This window comes from Priapulus caudatus, unplaced genomic scaffold (genome assembly GCF_000485595.1).
Source record: "Priapulus caudatus unplaced genomic scaffold, Priapulus_caudatus-5.0.1 Scaffold601, whole genome shotgun sequence".
NCBI lineage: Eukaryota > Metazoa > Priapulida > Priapulimorpha > Priapulimorphida > Priapulidae > Priapulus > Priapulus caudatus.
In genome coordinates this window covers 66220-87974 of record NW_014577662.1, presented here as the reverse complement: position 1 = coordinate 87974, position 21755 = coordinate 66220, and the positions used below count along the sequence as shown (strand labels likewise).

Below are 21755 nucleotides of genomic sequence, written 5' to 3'. Positions count from 1 at the left end.
CTTAACTCGCGACGCCACTGCGCTGACGCCCCGATCACGGCGCTCGCGTCTGTCGCTCTGACGCCGACGCTGTGTAGTTCTGACGCTGACGCACCCCTCACGGCGCTCGCGTCCGTCGCTCTGACGCCGACGCTGAACGCACGACGACGACGCGTGGTGCCGACGTCGTGCTGCTGCTGCTGCTGCTGCTGACGTCGCCGCGTCGGCGATGGCGTGGCGCGTGCACATCCTGCCTGGCGACCACCTCGACCAGTTTGTCTCCGACGACGCGTCCGACTACGAGATACCGAAAGCTCGCAAGGAGCTGCTGCGCAAGCGCGCGCGCCGCAACACGCGACCATGGCAACCGCATCCTCTGACAGCATCCTCGCAGCAGGCGCAGCCGCGGGAATTTGAGGATGCTTCGCCCGGAGCAACGCGCAGCTTCGTGCACCCGCGGCCGTGGCTCGAGAAGCCGCGCGAACCGCATCCTCCGGCAGCAGCATCCTCGCAGTCGCGGCTGCAGCATCCTCCGGCGACGGCGGCGGCAGCGTCGCAAACCGAACCGAGAGAATTGTCGAGGCGACGGCGACCGCATCCCGCCGCCGCCGCGGTGGTGACGTCACGACTGCCGCAGCAGCAGCAGCGTCCGCAGAGGGTTGCATCCCCAGGGGTGCGGCAGTCGATGCTGTCGACCTACGCACCTACCGCCGAGGTACATAGATACGTTAGGGTGTAGCCTGGCAATGGCTTCAGTGGTGACTCTCTGACTCATTATACACGGGGCATTGCTTCACAGCGAACATACACGCTCGACGACCCAGTTTTCTTATACCTCCTCTCGCATAGAGAAACCCGGCGTGCTTCATTTAGCGCGGTCACGATGTGAAATTAATATTTCCAGTCTGTTTGCGCTGTAATCCTACATTAATCCTCTTTTTAATTCCACGTTAGCCTGTTGTATATCACGGGGGGGGGGGTCGCGCGAGGAGCATATTACGTAACAAACACCCTCGTAAGGTCTCGCTCCATAACATTGTAGAATCAGTTGTGTGATGTATCTGTCACTGGCATGTAGCTAATTACTCGTGCAGCGCTGGGCGCGCATTAGGGTAAATATTGACAAATTCTTCACAAATATAAATATAATGACAAACATGACAAAAACTATATAAATGATATAAAAATGAAATAAAATGATGTAAAAATGATGACAAATATTTGTCTTTATTCACCGCGCGGATCCATGGCGCGCATGCATGCTCGATTTGGATCTGATCTCGCGGCTACTGCGTGTAAATAACTGTAAATGAAAAATATGGGGAAACTCGGTGTGGGAATCTCACGGCGGTGTCCCGTCGAAGCGTCGAACCCTGGCGTGATGGGGCGGCCCGGCTCTCGTTCGTCGCCAGTCGTGCTCTGTGTCTGCGTCTGCGTTACGTTGGTCCGCGTCACGTCTGCGTCACGCTGGTCTGTGTCTGCGTCATGCGGGTCTGTGTCTGCGTCACACGGGTCTGTGTCTGCGTCACGCTGGTCTGTGTCTGCGTCACGCTGGTTTGTGTCTGCGTCAGGCTGGTCCTCGTCCGTCATAGCTTCACTTCTCCCGGCGGTCGTGAGTGGATTCTGCTGTTATCTTGCGACGAGATCGACGGCTACTGACGTATAGCGACGACACGCGATCGACGGCTACTGACGTATAGCGACGACACGCGATCGTCTGCTGATAGGCGGGTCGGCGGAATCGCTGGAATTATATCTCCGCAGCATGCATGGCCTCCCGTGGCTATCATGTCAGCAACTGTAGCTGGCTGGCGAACTCTCGACATGTAGAGTTTACGATCGGTGGTTAAAGTAACTATTGCGAGAGTTTTCCAGTATTTTCACCACTTTCATGACACCTACCGTTATTGCTTGAGTTAGTTGTCTAGAGTAACGATAAAATGTCTTAGAACCTTCGTATTCACCAAAAAAGTGCCAGTTTCGAACTAATCGTTTTTGTAAACAATCGTTTTCTGTCATCTTGAACTAGTCGGAAGTATGGATTAGCTTGTGGCGCCACCGCTTATCTGTCGTAGACATAGTACAGGCTCTCTCAAAGCATGCACTTGTTTTCAATTCATCACCGACACAAATGCAACTTTATCAATTCTGCCATTAGGCATTATCGGCATACGATCAAATTTATTGCTGTTACGATGTGGTCAAATCCATTTTTCTATGCTATAACTGCGTAAAATCTGCACAATATTTTTAATGTTGGTGTAATCAGTGATATTTCCGCTGTCGGGTGAGACTATATTCAGCTATATTTAGTTTTTTGAGCAAAAATCTCGCATTAGTTAGTTTAAGCTCCCGGTCTCTGCAGCCGTATACGTAGCTCGGAGAGTAGGTTCGTTTCTGTCCACTTATATATAGTGCTTTCACACTGCATGGTGTGTGGAGGGAATCTTAGTTGAGTGTACGCCCAGTATTTTGGTCCGGCCCGTATATAGGAGAAGCATAGTTAGTTTCTGTCCGGTCACTCGTGGTACTTTCAGCCTATAGTCTGGTGAAGTGGGCGATTGGTTCTACCTACTCTAGGCGCGTGTAATACCAGTATGTTTGCCTCTAGCCTTCAGTAGAACCGATCAAGTGTTAGTGTCACGTTAGGGGTTTCATGGAGCAAGTGGAGTGGATCTGAGAGAGTGTACGTCCCGTATTTTTATATATATATATATATATACGGGACGTACGCTCTTATAAAGGGGAAAACTTTTAGGTAGGATTGTTCATTCTTGTAACTTCACGATGCTTTTGTTCAGTCTATGAGAAAATGTTTAATGTTAAGACAAATTTTTATCACTAATATTAATTTTATCACTAATTTTTATCACTAATTTTTATCACTAAGTTTAATGTTATCAGTAATATTTGTTTCTAGTGACGGGCCCCGGTACTTTTATCCCGACTCTGTCCTATTAATGCAGGAAATACATGCCAGCTTGTAAATAAATTGCGGCTTTTATTTCTCGGCGTGCGTAATTAATCAATCTCTCGTAAATCCGGCCGTCTTAATTAATTGTCGGATTCGGATGTACGGCCGTGACATTCACGTCGGCAGTAATTGACAAGAGGAAGCCGACGTAAACGAAGGAGGGACGACTCGGCTTCTCCCGGTGCGTGCGAGCCGGGAGGCGGCGTCTTCTCCGACTTTTTTCCGAAAGTGCGGCGTCTCATTTTCGTCGACGGTCTGTCGTTTCGTATAGACGAGTAGAGCTTCACGGGTTTAGTAGTAATACGAATAGTACCCCCGGGGCGTTTACCGGCGAGTGTAAGAATACTTAATGGCGGTTGGCACGGGGATTTGCATAATAAATATTTTGAAGCTATAGTTGCGTGGGTAGTTGCTGTCGGAAGGGACGGCTTTGAATGATTAGCGGTGATAGGCGTATAAATATGTGCGTGCGTGCGTGTGTGTGTGTGCGTGCGTGCGTGCGTGTGTGTGCGTGCGTGCGTGCGTGTGCGTGCGTGCGTGCGTGCGTATGCGTGCGTGCGTGGCGTCCATCGAATAAGACTAGAAACAAGCGCGACTATAAAAAAAACTCTGAATACCGCCCCAAGAACTTGCTAAAACTGGCCGTTTGAAATGCCAGTTCCATTTGTCAGAACTCGTCAAAAGTCAACGTCCGTTGTTTTACTTCACGAATAAGCTAATAGATCTAGAAGCGTTCAATACTGGGCCGGACGTCTGGCTTGTACACGTTGACAAGTTGATCCGGTCTTGCGTGCACTTACTCGCGTAAAGCGAAGTGGGGTTTTTCCTCTCTTTAGTTAAAAAAAAATATTTTCCACAATACTGTTGTTTGAGACGTGGATCGTGCTCGGGGCACTGCGCTATCTGCTACTACATCCTGAAGGAAACGCCCCTCACTCTTTCCATATCCATATCTGTACTTGAGCACGTGCGCGCATAATAAATATAATGCTCGCCAATATATATCCAATGCTCTTCGGCGCACGAGGAGCACGTGCCTACAAGCTATGTGTACGTGATCTGCGCATGTAGATGAAACCTCGTCCATAACTAGCCATGGTTGCTTAGGGGGAGGGAGGATACGTGTATGCAGTGCACGATCCTAATACATATACACGTACATATACGTGGCAATGGAAAAAAAAAGTCTTGCTCTGAGTGCAGGCGTACATCACGTGCAGAATACGTGTACCTGAAAGAAAGGTTCATTTCTTTCAGGTCCCATCTTTACTGTAGCTACTGGTGCTGTATATAGGAGTAATGCAGTGTGGCAATTAGCGCAGTATGTGCCCGTAAAGGAAACGGTCTCATTCTTACGGCTGTTACTGGAGCTAGGGGTAATGCAGTGTGGTAATTAGCAAATTATATGTAGGTAAATGAAAAGGTCTCACTCCTATTGCAGCTAGTGGAGCTAGGGGCTTATGCAGTGTGGTAATTAGCGGAATATATGCCCGTAAGGGAGACGGTCTCATTCTTACGGCAGTTATTGTATAGCTTGGAGTATATGAAGGCTGGTAATTAGCAGAATATATGTAGGTAAAGGAAAAGGTCTCACTCCTATTGCACGTGCTGGAGCTAGGCGCTATACAATGTGGCAATTAGCAAAATATATGCCAGTAAGGGAGACGGTCTCATTCTTACGGCAGTTATTGTAGAGCTTGGAGTTATGAAGGCTGGTAATTAGCAGAATATATGTAGGTAAAGGAAATGGTCCCACCTAGTGGGGGCGGTAGAGTGAATGGTGGGATCTCACCTTACGTAGAACACAGTACATGGATCAACGTCGCAAGTACTTGGGGGTGGGGGACAATGTACTTCTCTACTACTACTCTCTACTACTACTCAGTACACTCTGCTATAGCGTGCGTTCTCTCTGTCTAGCGAATATTACGATGTGGACACTATAGCTCTAGCCATCAGTGCGAGTGGACAGTGTCCACGCCCCGCTGTAGCTGGGATGCTGCGATAGACGGATGGATGCGATTGATGGCGGAGCAACAAAGAAGCAAATCAACGAGCTGCTCGTTGTCTGTCAGAGAATTCGGAGGCAATCAGTGCGAGCCCCCGATTCTCTATGGGCGGTATCTACATTTAAAGGAACCGCTACTGTTGTTTACAGTCGGGGCGAACGATGTGTACAGTGTGGGGGGGGGCAATTGGGTGCTTGTTGCCGAGAATGGAACAAGAGGAATTAGGGGGACTCGCAATATCAACAACCGGGGCGGCCGGGTGTTTGCGAGAGGGAGAGGAAACTAGGGTGACCATGTGAATCAGGGGGTCCGTAGATTGGCTGTGGGTCCGTGGGTCTAGGTCTGTACTGTGTACGAGGTCAGCTGCTAACAGCTGAATACGTGTAAGCGGCAGTTACTGAGATTGCCGGACTAGCGCTTTTTGAGTGAGTGGAGCCATCGGCTGAAGGAACGGTCTGTTGGGAATTGCATATATATATATATATATATATCGGAGGACACGGTAGCACCGAATCTATTCCCGAATTTAGATTGCGTTTTAGATTATGTTTCTTGCATGTTAGGGCTTATGTGATGTAATAATTAAAAAAGAAAATATTGAGAAATGTAAAAGCAAATTTCGAGGGTCAAAGAACCAATACGTTTATATAACACAAATACTAATAAAATTATCAAAGACGAAAATCGACGCGTAAATGGGGTATGGTGTGTAGTAACCGCGGAAACGAAGGGCGCTCTACCTGTGTTCCGCCACACAACACCGCGCCACAACACACACACACACACACACACACCACACACCACCCAACTCTACGACCACACATCCACACCACGCCGCCCGCACACAGACACACCCCACCCACACACCACGCACACGCACACGACTACACGCACCCTGTTACTTACCACACACGATGCCAAGCCCGCGATAACTATATATCCACACGTACATTGCCTCTTATGAGATCGAAGAACGTGGTAACTTTAGCTATAGATTCTCGTCAACTGTTGGCTGCATCTTGATCGCGTATAACCTGCCTAGTATAAATGCTGGAACTTGTACGCTGCAGCCCGTCACGACTACTTTTGCAGTCTATTTCCGTTCACGCGGCGAGCGCAACCGGTGCATATTCTTGTTATGCTCGATGGACGCCTGCAGGCCGCGCGTTTTAAAAATATGTTTTCCTTTGATCTATTGATTTATGTTTAAGTTGTTCTCGCCCGTGATGTTACACGTGATTGGTTGTTTTGTCTCTGCAGAATGTGTCACCCGAGTGGAGGGAGGCACCCGCGCGAGCGCGCATGAAGTGATGCGAGTGCGCCCCTAGCGGGATCAGGTGGTGAGGGAACTCACCCGACACCGAAACACCCGCACCCACACCGCGCCACCAACGCCGCACAGCACGTCCCGGCGCACACCCCACCGCACACACCCACACCGCAACAACCACCCGGCACCACACCCACATCCCGCACACACCACCACCCACCGCACAACCGCACCCACCCCGCACACACCCACACCCGCAGCCCGGCACACACCGCACAAACCTCTCTCGACCACCCCAATCGCGACGCCACCCGCCCCACCCCGACACCGCCACCACCCACACCCGCACACCCCCTGTCCGCCACACCAACCCACCACAACCCGCACCACCCGCACCCACCGCACCCGCACCACACCGCCACCACACCTCACCACCACAACTAGCCCACCCCCACCCGCCACACCGCACCCCCGAACTCCCGCACAACCGACCCACACACCGCACGAAACACACCACACCGACACAACCGCACCGCACGCGCCACACCGCACACACTCCCCCCACCGCATACACCGCCACCACTCCACCGCAACACACGCCCACCGCACACCCACACGCGAACCACCCACACCCACCCGAACCACACCGCCGCACCACACCGACCACCGCACCGAACCGACTGCACACCCCACCAACAGCACACCCACCACAGCCGCACCACGACACACCCCCCGCACACACCCAACACACCACCTCGCAAACAACACTGCACACCCACCGCACACACCAACCGGCCCACAACCACACCACCCGCCACACTCGCCGCAGCCCGCCACACCGCGCAAACCCGCACCCCCCGCACACACCCGCCCGCACCCCCACCCCCCCCGCACACACCCCGCACCCGCGCAGCACACCCGCCAACCGCAGCCGACTGCCACACTCACCTCACAGCACACCCCACACCGCCAACCCGTCACACACCAACCCGCAACACCGAACACCACACCCGCACATCACCAACGCCTGGCTGTGTGATGGTGTATGACTGTGAGAGGTGTTCGCGTTGATCATGTTTTTGTGTTTGTGTATGTGTGTGTGTGTGTGGGTGGCGCGCGTGGCGCTGTGGTGTGCGTGTTTGCTGTGTGCGGTGTGCGTGTGCGTGTGTGCGTGTGGTGTGCGTGGCGTGCGTGCGCTGGCGTGCGTGTTTGTGTGTTGGTGTGGGTGCTGTGTGGCTGTGTGTGTGTGTGTGATGAATGTGTGGTGTGCGCTGTGCGTGTGTGGTGTGCCGTGGCGTGTTGGCTCGTATGTGCGTGCGTTGCGTGTGCGTTGCGTGCGGCATGGTCGTGAGCGCCCCTGTGTGTTAAAAAGAAATTGGAGTCGAGGGACAGGGCACCTCCCCCCCCCTGCTGCTTGTGTAACGCGGGTGTGCACTGAGCGCGACAGACCGCGACGTCGTGCGTGTGCGCGCATTGTGCAGAGTCTTGTATGGATGTGGAGAAACCGTGTCGCGATGGCCATGTTATCTAATATCTGTACTTACAGTATTTACTCATTTACATATATAATTTATTCATATATAATATTAATATATGTATGCTGGCTGCAACAAGCGCACGCTATGTTGCCTGCAACGATTTCTCGATTCTGCGTTTTCTCTGACTTACCTGCTATACCTCAGTGGGTGATCTCACTAGCTGTCTGATGTTTAAGTGTTACCTGCGGTGTTCTGTGTCTTAGCTCAATGTAAATGCCCTACGTGCTGGGACAATGGCACGCGTTGTATGCGGTGTCGTGTGCGTGCGTTGCGTGCGTGCATGCTTGCGCGGCGTTTGTGTGTGTGTGTGTCTAGGGATGGATTGCCGGACGATCGGCGGAATTCGCGATTTTGACGCCGCGTGAATCGTGCAACTCCGCGTTGTGAAAACAGAAAAAGAAAACACTTTCCTAGGCAGGTGATGACTATTCTGTTTCAAATTGCTATTCACTCAATCCATTATATTCTTATATTTGTTTTGATTCGCACACACCATTCTGGCCCGTTTGTATGTTTAGTTGTTACACTGCTAGCGGTAACATTAGTTATGCCTTTGACTCTTTACATGGTTTGAGTACTTTTATATCGCATGCAATTTTTATTTTTAGGTCATCTGACGTAGTCAGATGCAGCTTGTAGTATCGAATGATTGTCCGTGTCCGTCCGTTCGTCTGTTGTAAACAGTTGGGCACAATCTTAAGCCGCTCGAGTACGGTCACGATTTCGGACATCGCGGGGGTGATGCGGTCAAACGGTTTGGATGTCGAGGCTGGGGGTCAAAGGCTCAAAGGTCAAGATGGGTGTAAAGAAGGGTGCTTCATCCTTAACTTAAGGTATAGGGGGGAAATTGCGAATTGTCGGCCACAATCTTCACGGCTCGACCTTAGGTCGTGATAGTCGGTGATATAGCTATTATGGTAGGAAGCATCCCGTGCCGAATTGTGAGGTCACAGTCAAGGGTCAATGGGCCACGGGCAGCTTTTAGACATTTTTGAGGACATGTCTGACGGCAGTGATGAAACTTTTTCCTGCATTCAACGGTGACCTAGCATTTTTATGGTTTTATTTGACGGACTCTGAAATATACCGTCTGTGACATTGCGAAGAGGAAGTGCTCGGTACTTTTGACCCTCATAAGGGGAGGGTTAACATGGTTTGTTGTTGTCTGTTAGAAAGCGGGGGGAATTTGATGCGGGTTTGCTGTAGTCTATATGCTGCCGAAGTATGAGCTACATGTCACAGTGGAATTTCAAAAGCTGAAATTTTGGTTTAAGAAGGTTTATGCTCCTTAATGATTTATTTCTTATGGATTCTGTCTGTCGTATGTTACATGTAAGATATGCCCATCGCCAGTGGTACTGCCAAGTGATGTTGGTTGTTGGTACTGTTGTTTTTGCACTGAGTTAAGTTGGTTACGTGCGCTTCTATTGCCAGCTGTAGGCTTGCGTAGGTAAATGGATGAGTGACCTATTCCGTGTCTTGAAATTTTGTTGCTACTACGGTTCTACGATGGGGCTTCCATCTTTAATCTGAGCACTTAAACGTTATGCGCCATCTCGTGGCAATTTCTACGATCCAAACGTTCTTTGAGAGGTTCGCTGATTACTTCCTGTGCATTCCAGATTTCGGGTGTTCATGTTGAACACTTTGGGCTAACAGGGTTTAACTAGAATCCCACCACTCACCACGAGTCACCGCAGTAGACGTATAGACATGAGCGCTGTCGCTCGCGGCACATGTTCTTTCCATGCCTTGAGGAAATGTATTACTTGTTTTCTACCCGTTTATGTATATTGTTAGCCATTTATGCTACGTTGCTTAGTTGCAAAAGGTCATGGAATTGTTGTTAGATACTTTTATTACAAGTATGGGTTTTGACATACCTAAATTGAGCTAGAAGGTATCTCCACATGGGGACTAAAAGATGCCGTTCATAGTCCATTTTCTCAAAAAAATTCTGGGGGGCCACCCTCCCGCACCCTCCCCACTTGGCGGCATTTACTAAGAAATTGTTGTGCCATAATAGGTGAAAGAGAAGTATAAACATTGAAGACGTGTTTGTGGTAGTAATAGACTGGTTCGTTATTTATTTAGCATTATATTTTATTTGCAACGCCTATCAAGGTGCATGGTACGCCTGTGCTGTCGGTAACGATTTCTTATCGTCGTCCGTCGTAACTGCTTCCGTGCTGCCTGTCGCTGCGCTGTCTATATAATATACAATCAGGATATTTTTCTGACTCCTTGTGTTTGTCCTATATATATATTATCGGCTCCCCGGTTCTGTTCGACCGTGTGCTCTCGAAAGTCTAGATCGTTGTGCGTCGTGTGCGGCCCGTCATTGGTGTTTTCCTTGTGTGCATTTTCGGTGATTTCTGAGACATTTGCTCGTGTGGTCGGTCCTGTAGTTTAAGCACGTATGTCCATCTATTGTCCTGCTCTGGCTGGCTGGACTGGCTGGCTGGGCTGGCTGTGTGCCTATCAGATCTCTCTGATTCTTCATCTCTCCCTCCTCTTTCTCTCGTCTCTCTCTCTCTCTCTCTCTTCTCTCTCTCTCTCTCTCTTCTCTCTCCTCTCTCTCCTCTCTTTCTCTCCCTATCCCTATCCCTCTCCTCTCGTTTTCTTCTCTCTTTCTCTCTCTCTTTTCTATCCCGTGCCGTGCGTGCGTGCTGTGCGTGCGTGTATGTGTGGCTCGCGGTGTGTGTCCTTCCGCCCTCTTCTCCGTCTTTCTTTCCTATCTTTTCAGTCTAACATGTTAAGCATTGCGAGTTTGGCATCGAGAGTTCGGTCTGTGTTGCTTAATTTGAATGCGGGCTGTGGACGTCCTCGCTGTCCGTCGGTCCAATTCTCCTTCGACGGTTCACATGGCTCGCTGTCCCTCCCACCGCCCCGTCCGCTGTCCCGCCGTCCGTTCCATCTAACCGTATCCATGGTCGCTTCGGGGGGGGATGTCCTCCCACCGCGCCCGTCCCGGCTGGTCCCGTCCGTCATCTCCATCCCATCCATCCGACGTTATCGCACTGGCTCGCTGTCCCTCTCCCACCGCCCCCGTCTCTCTGTCCGTCCGTCCATCCCATCCATCGGACCGATGCTCATGGCTCGTGTCCTCCCACCGCGCCCATCTCGCCTGTTCCCTCCGGTCTCCTCCTCTCATTATCACGATCAATCGCTCGGCTACCGCACTGGATGCTGTATTTCGTGGCTTCTTCTTCTTCTTCGAGAGAGAGGAGAGAGAATAGAAAAGAAGTAGAGAGAAGAGATGAGAGAGACGATGGAGAGAGAGAGAGAGAGAGAGCTGAGCTAAGAGAAGATAGGGCTAGAGAGAGAGGGTGAGCGGGAGAAGGAGAGAAGGGAGAGAGAGAAGGATGTGAGTGAGACTAACGTTACGCTGATAACATAGAGGAGACGGAGGCGGAATGAGTAGAGAGAGAGGTGAGAGTGTTAGGACTAAGAGATAGATGATAGATAGACGAGGAGGGAGCGAGAGAGAAGTGGAGTGAGCTAGAGTAGTGATAGAGAGAGAGGAGAGAGACAGAGAGGAGAGAGTAGAGAGCTGAGACTAGAGATAGATTAGTAGAGGAGGAGGCGAGCGAGAGAAAGAGGTGGAGTGAGGCTAAGAGGTGGTAGATAGGAGAGGAGAGCGGAAGAGGACGGAGAGGGGAGAGAGGAGAGAGAGGGATGAGAGGAGAGAAGAGAGAGGAGGCGGGAGATGAGAGAGAGAGATAGAATAGATGATAGGATATTAGAGAGCGCGAGTGAGAGTGAGATAGCGATGATAGATAGAGAGAGAGGGAGAGAGAGAGGGGAGAGCGCACGCGATGAGGGGAAAGAGAGAAGCAGGCTGCGTTCAGACGTCAGTTAACCTTTCGTCGTCATCGTCGTCGTCGTCGTCGTCGTCGTCGTCGTCGTCGTCGCTGGTGTTGTCATCGCCGGTGTCGTCGTCGTCGCCGGTGTCGTCGTCGTCGTCGTCGTCTTCGTTGTCGTCGTGGCCATGCCATGCCATGCCATGCCATGCCATGCCATGCCATGTCATACCATACCATACCATACCATACCATACCATACCATACCATACCATACCATACTATACTATAATATACAATAATAGTATACTCAACTATACTATACTGCTTTCGCTTATGGCAAGCTTCGTTGCTAGTTGCTAGTTGCTAGTTGCTAGCTAGTTGCTACGCTTGGCTGCCATATGCTCTCATAGCAAGCTGGGTCGTGGTCGATAACGAAAGTGTGCCATAGTGATTTATCGGTGCGTTAGCTGCGAAAGATCTAGAACTGCTTTCTGACTTCTGCTGATGGATGGATGTACAGACGGGTGGCGTTGGGTGGTGTTTGTTATTTGGCGATTGTAGTGTGTTACGCGATGTAAGAATAGCAGATGAAGTTGTAAACGTTTCGAGATAAGGGTTGTAAATCGGGATAATTAATCTTCCTCTTCATTCTACTCCTCTTGCTATTCCTAGTCGTTCCGCTACTTCTCCTCCTAACGCTCCTCTTTCTCCTCCTAACCCTCGTCTTCCTCCTCCTCTTTTTCTTCCTCCTACTCATTCCCCTCCTCCTCCTCGTCCTCGTCCTCCTTCTCCATCACTAGCGGTTGCCATGCCCAGATTCCACTCTAGATATACTGGCCTCGTGTTGAACTCTTTTCCACACTCACACCAATGCAAGTTTATCTCATTTCACACTCGAACACTGATCAGCATTGACCCGAGCTCTAGAACTATAGCCCTTCGCTCTGGCTATAGTTCTAGGGCTACATTGACCAGAGCTGAAACAGCAGGGGCACTACACGTGACATCTTATAACCTTATGGATGACCTTGTATTACGGATATTATGGGAAGATAAGGTTGTTGTTGTCTGCCATTTAACATTCCCCGCGTTCGAATTAAGAAATCTCGTGCTGCGAGAGTGTAATTATAAGATGATGTTGCTGCCAATTCCGTTTCCTCTATTGCCCTGATTTATTTGTTGTTTTCGTTGCAGGAAACGCCGTGGACCACATTCCGTGTAGGCCTATTCTCAGGAATCGTTCTTGTGCTGTCTATATCTATTGTTTTGTCAGGTGAGTATATGCGTGGGTAAGTGCATGCGCACGTGCGTGCGTGCGTCCGTGCGTAAGTACGTTCGTGCGTTCGTGCGTTCGTGTGTACGTGCGCACTACGTCAGCTTTCAACAGTATTTCTCGGTTGAGTTATCGACAGTACGGCCATTATATTACATAACGAATTTCGCACCGCTCTATTGACACAGAAAAGTAGAAATTGCTATAATGAAGCTCAATTTAACTGCATATTACTGTAATACTGAAAGCTAGTGTCATGTTCTTCTTGACCAGACACGATTGACCAGTATTGTACATGACTGTAGACTGTGGACTGTGGTCCCTTTATATAAATATGACTAGCGGATGCTTGACCAATGCCATGTAACTGTCAGGGTCATAGCTGCTGGGGACAGGGGAGCTTTATTTTCTTTAAAGATAAAATTTATGTCTAACTTAAATTTAAATAACCAAAATAAATATGCTATGTAATGGAAACAAAATCAGCCCAATCATCCTAATCATATCCTACATGCAGTTTATTTCTTAAACCAATAAAAAATGTTTGTTCCCTCATCATTACTCCAGTTACGAAATTGTCTCCTCATGCGCATCCTTCCTCTCCTACGAATCTTGTGATGATGTGCAGTTAATCATGTACAAAAACGCTAAGCTACGTTAAAGCTTGTCCTCGCCTCAGCATGACTGGCAGAATGTCATGCTGCTGGCCTGATTACCACTCGGATAAAATCTTCATGACAACCCCCGCGGGGCGTGTGTTTTCCTCACGCGCTATCGCCGGAGCTTGGTGCGTGCACACACAATAGAGATCGCTCTATGTAACGCGACCAATAGCAGCAGGTCAAGCGAGTCACGTGGATCTTAAACTTGCGGTTGGCATACTGGCGGTACAACGGCACGTACACGCAGATACACGCAGTACACGCGGGTATAATCGCACGTACACGCTGGTACACGGCACGTGCACGAGGTACACGCACGTACACGCGGGCTACACGCTCACGTACAGCCAGTACACGCAACGTACACCACGTACACGCACGTACACGCGGGTACACGCGGATACACGCACGTTACACGGCGGGTACACGCACGTACACCACAGATACACGCACGTACATCGCGGGTACACAGCTACGCCACGCACGTCCACGCGGGTGCACCGCGGATACACGCACGTACACGCAACGTACAAGACGCGGTACACCGCGATACACGCCCGTAACACGCGATAGCACGCAGTACACGCATGTTACAACGCGGGTAGCACGCACGTACACGGCAAGGTACAACGCAGGTACACGGCGGTAGCACGCAGGATACACGCCACGTACAACGCGGGTACCGCACGACACACAGATACACGCACGTACACGCGGGTTACACACACGGTGCACGTCGGTACACGCACAACGTACACGCGGGTACACGGAGATACACGCACGTACGCGCGGGTACAACGCACGTACACGCAGATACAAACGCACGACACACAGATCACGCACGTACAACGGCGGTACACGCAGCCGTGCACGCACGTGCCGCCGGTACACGCACAGAACGCGGGTACAGCGGAGATACACGTCACGTACAACGCGGTACATAACGCACGTGCACCGCACGTGCGCGGCGGGTCCACCTACGTACACGCGGGTACACGGAGATACACGCACGTAACACGCGGTACACGGAGATACAGCACGTACCGCACGTACAGCGCGGGTACCGCACGTACACGTGCAGATACACGACGCTACACACAGATACCACGCAACGTACACGCGGTACACGGAGATACCTCGCCGTGACCACGCACGTACACGGCGGGTAGCACTCACGTAACGAAGATACACGCACGTACACGCGGGTACACGCGATACACGCACGTACACTGCGGGTAGCACGCGACGGTACACGTACGTACACACGCCGTGAGATCACGCACTAACGCGGGTACACGCACGTGGCACGGTTACGTGGTACCCGCGTGTATCGTGCGTGTATCTGCCGTGTACGGCCGCGGTAGCGTGGGTACCCCGCGGCACGTGGCGTGCAGAGCACAGTGCGTGTACCCGCGTGCTACGTCGTGTATCTGTGTGTACGTGCGTGTAGCCCGCGGCGTTGCGTGCACGTGCGTGTAACGCCCGCGTGTACGTGGTGTATCTGTGTGTACGTGCGTGTATCTGGCGTGTACGTGCGTGTACGCCGCGTGTATCGTGCGTGTACCCGCGTGTAACGTGCGTAGTATCTGCGTTTAGCCCGCGTGTACGTTGTGCGTGTACCCGCGTGCACGTGTGTTACGCCGCGTGTAACGTGCGGTGTTATCTGTGTGTACCGTGCGGTACCCGCGATGTACGTGCGTGTATGCCGCGTGTACCCGCGTGGTAGCGTGCGTGTACCTGCGTGTACGTGCGTGTACCCCGCGGTAACGACTGCGTGTACGTGCGTGTATCTGTGTGTACGTGGGGGTACCCGCGTGTACGTGCGTCGTATCCGCGTGTACCCCGCGTGTACGTGCGTGTACCCTGCGTGTACGTGCGTGTACCCGCGTGTACCTGCGTGTACGTCGCGTGTATCCGCGTGTACGTGGCGTGTATCCGCGTGCTACCCGCGTGTAGCGTGCGTGTACGTGCGTGTATCGCGCGTGCACGACCGCGTGTTACGTGGCGTGTCGTGCGTGTACCTGCGTGTACGTCGTGACCGCCGTGTGACGTGCGTGTATCTGTGTGTACGTGCGTGTACCCGCGTGTACGTGCGTGTATCCGCGTGTACGTGCCGTGTACGTGCGTGTATGCCGCGGTACCCCGCGTGTAACGTGCCGTGTACGTGCGTGTACCGTGCGTGTACGTGCGTGTAGCCTGTCGTGTACGTGCGTGTAATCTGTGTGTACGTGCGGGTACCGGTGTACGTGGGTGTAGCCGCGTGTACCGCGCGTGTACGTGGCGAGTGTACCCGCGTGTACGTGCGTGTACGCCGCGTGCGTCCGTGTACCCGCGTGTACTGCGTGTATCTGTGTGTACGTGCGTGATCTGTGTGTACGTTGCGTGTATCTGCGTGTACGTGGCGTGTACGCGGCGTGTACGTGCGGTGTAGCGGTGCGTGTTATCTCCCGTGTACCCGCGTGTACTGCGTGGTACCGCGTGTACGTGGGCGGTGTACCCGAGGTGCAACGGTGCGTGTACGCCGCGTGTACGTGCGTGTATCTGTGTGTACGTGCGTGTATCTGCGTGTACGTCGTGTACCGCAGTGGCCCAACCGCAAGTTAAGATCACGTGACTCGCTTGACCTGCTGCTAATTGGTCGTTACATAGAGCCGGTTGTGCAATATGAGCACAGCGACTCCGCACACGGTGTGAATCTTGGCAACGTGCACGAAACATATCAAACCACACGTGTGTGATATTTCCACACGCAAGAAATCGCTGTGTTTTCACGCCAACGACTGTGTGTCTTGTGCTTTGCGCCCATCAGGCACGCGTGTCCGCTGGCGGCAGCACAAGACACACCGTGTGCGGCAGGCTTAGGGTTTTAGAAGCACATTTTAAAATTCGCGTCCTCAACGGTAAAAAACGCGCGCGTCACATCACTTGGCAACTAGCCGGTATCAATGCGCTGCTGCATAAAGTAGTGCACCGCGTTACCGCGTACTGGCAGAAGTTGTGATTGTCACCAACAGGGCCTTGTTGCTTGAACTTGCTTTCCATTTGAAAGCATGAATGGACGATTGGTTTGCTTATTCCATGGAACAAGAAATCCTGAAATGCAGATCACGCAGGCAGTTTCCTATTTACTAAAGTAAAGGTCCAAAGATGGGAGAAAAATATTGGCAGGCATCATACTCATAATAGGCCACCAGTTCATGAACTTCATGCCCTTGTGTGTGTATATAAAAAAAAACAATGCAAAAAGGTTATACAGTAATTCGGTTGATACAAGCAAAAACATTCATACGGATGAACTTAATCAAGTCGCTAAGCTACTAAATAAACCGGCCAAAATGACAAGAGGGTATGCTAACGCTAGTATGCTGGGAGTTGTTTTGTAGCTCAAGTTGCTACAGTGCAGTTAAGAAGATACTGCGTACAACAGTAAAATTCAAACCTCGCAAACGGCCCTTGCAATTATGCACAGAAAATTAAGTATTTCTTGCATTTTGCAATTGTATAAAACTTTGTATAATATATGTGAACCTAAAATTTTGCGACGCATGTTACGATCCAATTCTGCGAATCTCTGAAAACGCCTCGAAAATTTCTGTAAGTGGAATTGGTTTGGCGCCGATGAAATCTTGCGTTCCCCCGGCCTTCCATATCTGAGCATAACGTCATTTCTTTCACAGTCTGCTCAGCAAACACGCACAGCTGAAAGTACATGCAATTTTAAGGGAAAGTTCAGATACAAAAAATTGTCAGGTAGGGGGTAAAAAATCAGCAATATTATGCGTAGCGGCTTATCAATGAATGACCCCAATATGGAATAAATAAAAATCATATCCTGATATGATTTGATTTTGGCTGATTTGGGATGTATCAGCGATACGTGACCAATTATAAATTCGTCTAAGTCAGAGAAGGGAGTACAGGATAGGTATTGTGATCAATGAAGAAATCTACGTAAGTCCGAGAAGGGAATCGTATCAGGGATATGTAGCAATGAACAAATCTACCCAAGTCAGAGAGGGATCGTATGCAGGGATACATGATCAGTGATAAAAATGTTTAAGTCCATAGAAGGGATGTATGCAGGGATACAATGATCGCATTAAAACAATTTCTTGAAGTCAGAGAAGGGATGTCTATCAGGGATTTTTCTTGAGAACATTAAGAGAAAGGGATGAATAGGGATAATGCTCAATAATCCCTTGCCAATTATTGCTTTTGCAGGATACTGATACAACACCTGATACATCCCTTCCAGAAGAAAGGTATCCCTGACAAAATAGCTGGGATGGCGACGCCAGATTGTGTATCACGCGTCTCTGATTGGTGCGTTGGGTTTACGCCCTCACGAGGCAGGCTTATCCAGAAACCAACGCAGCATCGATGCATGCATGCATGTATGCATGGCACATCCAATAATATATAATTTCAATAGGCTGATAGGCGAGCTGGTAGAGCGTCTGGGCGTTACCTCTAACAGTGCGTAGTTTTGAATCCCATCTGTTTTATTTTTTTATTTTTTTTATTTTTTCTATTTTTTTGAGGCAAAATTGCAGTAGAGATTGCTCCTCAGAATGCAATGCGCCGCCATTGCTTCATGTTACTTGTCCGTTTACTGAATCGCGCTTCAATGGGAAATTTGCGGCAATTTGAGCAGGAATTTCTCATATAATTTCTGTAGTATTGCGTGACCCCCAAGTTGCAAAACATAGTTTCGAAACAAGTTGATCGATTCAGCTACCACAGATCAATATCATGGCGTTGGACGTTTATTTCTTCTCTAGTGCGCGACAAAAGTGAGGACGGTCTGGATTTTGTTGTAAAAAAAAAAAAACAAAAAAGACGTTTCTTACCTTCTCTAAGTCTAACTACTGTGATTGTGCTGCACAATGGCGTGCGGGCTGTATGGTTGGCAGCGCGTGTATTGGACGGTGTTGAATGTAAGTTATATTCAAACATTAAGACTATTGCTTGTTACTGTACTACGTAGGGCTAGTAGTAGTACTGGACAAGTTTGTATATTATTATACCATCATTTTATATTATGAAACGGTCCAAGTGCTGTGGTTTTTGGGATATGGACCTCGACCGCACGTACCAATCAGAGACGCATGATTCATTCAATCTGCGTCGACCATCCCGTATGGTTTAAAAACTCGCCAAGCCGACAACCGCCCGGTGTGTTATCATTGGCACTGATCTCGCGATATGCGTGCTCGCATGTACGATGACGTAGAGATATCAGCTGTGCGAACACGTGCGTAACGTACGTCCTGTCCGTCCTGTCCCTCCACTCTGCCTCTGCATATCCTTCCGTCTTGTCAAAACACCGTTATTTTACACGGGAACCGTCGGGGGCGTTGCTCGACCGTTAAACGTGCGTGAGTAGGTAGTGTGCTAATGCATTATATATATCACGGTGCACCATCTCGCTGTCCGTCATGATGGGATGTGGCGAGTGATGGACGTATTTTCCCATCCTACAGTGCGATGGAGAGGGTTTTTAGCTCAGCTGAGGAGTCGAGATGCAGCTTGTAGAAATCGCAAGATTTCGTCCGTTCCGTCGTGCGTCCGTACAGTTGGCAAAATCTTAAACCGCTGGACGTATCGGTCTTTGATATTCGGACGTGGGGGGGGGCCTTCAGCGAAAAGTAACTCGGAATGTCGAATTTGGGGGTCACGGTCAAGGTCGAGAATGTGTAATGGAGGGGGAATATTTTCCCTTAAACTTAAGGTACCCAGGAGAAATACGGAATTGCCTGCACAAATCTCAACGGCTTGACCTACGCTCTAATTATTCGATGTATAAGTGTGATGGGGAGGAAACGCCATTACAAGCGCGAATTGGCAGGTCACAGGTTTAACGGGCAAGTGGGGAAAGGTCCGATATGCAGCGTTTCCTGAGGACAGTGGGCTAACGACCGAGTGGCAAAACTTTTTTGTTTCCGCGCTGACCTATCAGTTTTAACACTTTATTGAAAGGACCATGAAATCTACTTTCTGCTATGACGTGGCGAAGAGTAAGTGTCTGATAACCTTTTGACCCGTCAAGAGGAGGGTTTAAACATGGATTTGTTGACTGTTAATAAAGGACTGAACGCTTTTTGGCTATTCAGACGCCGCCCATCCACCCGCCCTCCCGCCTCCTTTCCCTTCCGCCCACCCTCCCTATACCACCACCTACGCTCGGCGCTCGACGTCATATCTACTGATAATATGTTAGTATAAGCGAAGTCATGTAAAGTTACACACCTGTATGCTTTATTAGCTGTACGTACCAGTAGGTATTACAAGCCTATGATAAGATTTAGTCTGTATTCAGTAGTATCCTAGATATATGCTCTGAGCGCGAACCGTGGCAGAGGGCGCACTTGATTTCGGTTCTGAGCAGTGCAGTTTATCAGAAAGAATACCTGGCTACCGTACACGTCAGTTGAGCGCTGTCGCGCTGCGGCACTTGTTTTATGTATAAATTCCGGTCATCTGGTATTGGGGTGTTAGAGGTGCATAAATGACCGGGTAAGACGTGTAAGCGGTGCTTTAAATGTATCTCCAATGTCTACCTTTTTAATCTTGAATTTTTTTACTCTTAAATTCTTTATCTTAAATCTGTAAGTCTTTACGTGTGTAACGCTGTCTGTGCAGGGTTAAATGTTTGTATCTTGGGCAGAGGTGATGCAGGTCACAGGTGTGTAGGGGTGGGAGGGGGTGGCTGCTTCATTAATGGACACAGTAGTGTGTTGTCTCTTGTGTGATGGCTGGTCAGAGCCAGAGGGACGGCCGGACGAGGAAAATCATTCAGGCCTGGAAATATATTGCGAATATAGCCCCAAGTCAGGCCACTTATTAAGCGGCGGGGGGGGGGGTCTGAGGTTCTGGGACTCCACACCAGCAAAATTTTTTGGGGTCATCGGATGGGTTGCTAAGGGGAAGTGACGTCACTCCGCCCCCACCTATAATAATATGGCCTGCAGCGCCGTATAGAAATGGCCTGCAGGTCGCAGATTTAATATATATATGTATATATATAGTATATATATATTATATAATAATATAATATATATATAATATATATATATGGTCTGCAGGCCGCAGATTTTTTTTAAATTATTTTTGGGCAGACCACTTAGCAGGCCAGGCCACCGGGAAAACTCCCGGTGCTCCCGATCGCCAGTCCGGCCCTGCCAGAGGGACGGCCACATTCATGCTCGATGTTGCATCATGCATTCATTGCTGAGCCCCCCCCCTCCATCCATCTTCGTTCACTAGCCGACCTTCTTGCTTGCGTGCGTATGCTTCTATAGTAGTTATTTCGCGTTCGCGCAATCACATTTGTTTTTCAACGGCATTTGTTTAATTCGCGGGTTTATTTTCTATGGCGTCGTATGGCAGATACAGAACTGAGTGCTCGCGGGAGTTTCGCGAACGAACTAGTTTTGTTTTGCGATCGGTTTATGGTTTTTACTTTATGTAAATTGCGTCATCCGGGTGAACGGGTGGCTATTAATATTATTAATCTCTCTTCTCTCTCTTTCTCTCTCTCTCCTCATCTCTCTCTCTCTCTCCTCTCTCTCTCTCTTTCCCTCCCTCTCTCTCGTACGGGAGAGGTTTGGTGAGGAGAAGAGACATACGGAGAAAAGTCGGTTGAGGGGAAGACATATGGGAGAGGTTGGTGAGGAGAAGAGACATACGGGAGAGGTTGGTAGGGAGGAGAGACGTACGGGAGAGGTTGGTATAGAGAAGAGACGTACGGGGGAGGTTGGTATAGAGGAGAGACGTACGGGAGAGGTTGGTGGAGAGGAGAGACGTACGGGGGAGGTTGGTGGAGAGGAGAGACGTACGGGAGAGGTTGGTGGAGAGGAGAGACGTACGGGAGAGGTTGGAGAAGGAGAGACGTACGGGGGAGTTGGTGGAAGAGGAGAGACGTACGGGAGAGGTTGGTGGAGAGGAGAGACGTACGGGAGAGGTTGGTGGAGAGGAGAGACGTACGGGAGAGGTTGGTGGAGGGGAGAGACGTACGGGAGAGGTTGGTGGAGGGGAGAGACGTACGGGAGAGGTTGGTGGAGAGGAGAGACGTACGGGAGAGGTTGGTAGAGGAGAGACATCTAGCGGGAGAGTTTTTGGTGGAGGGAGAGACATATGGGAGAAGGTTGGTGGAGAGAGGAGAGACGTACGGGAGGTTGGTTGAGAGAGGAGAGACGTACGGGAGAGTTGGTAGAGAGGAGAATACGAGGAGGGGCGTACGGA

The 21755-nt window shown here is 50.1% G+C and overlaps 1 protein-coding gene across 1 annotated transcript in view; it reads left to right on the top strand.

The window, feature by feature from the left end:
* Positions 1-208: 208 nt before the first annotated feature.
* Positions 209-21755, top strand: part of LOC106812024 (xenotropic and polytropic retrovirus receptor 1 homolog) — a gene marked incomplete at its 3' end in the record, with an annotated part of 52993 nt that continues 31446 nt past the window's right edge. The window contains exons 1-2 of the mRNA XM_014815776.1: positions 209-595; positions 12771-12849. Of these exons, the coding sequence (XP_014671262.1) occupies positions 209-595; positions 12771-12849 (466 nt within the window). The remainder of the gene's footprint in view (positions 596-12770; positions 12850-21755) is intronic.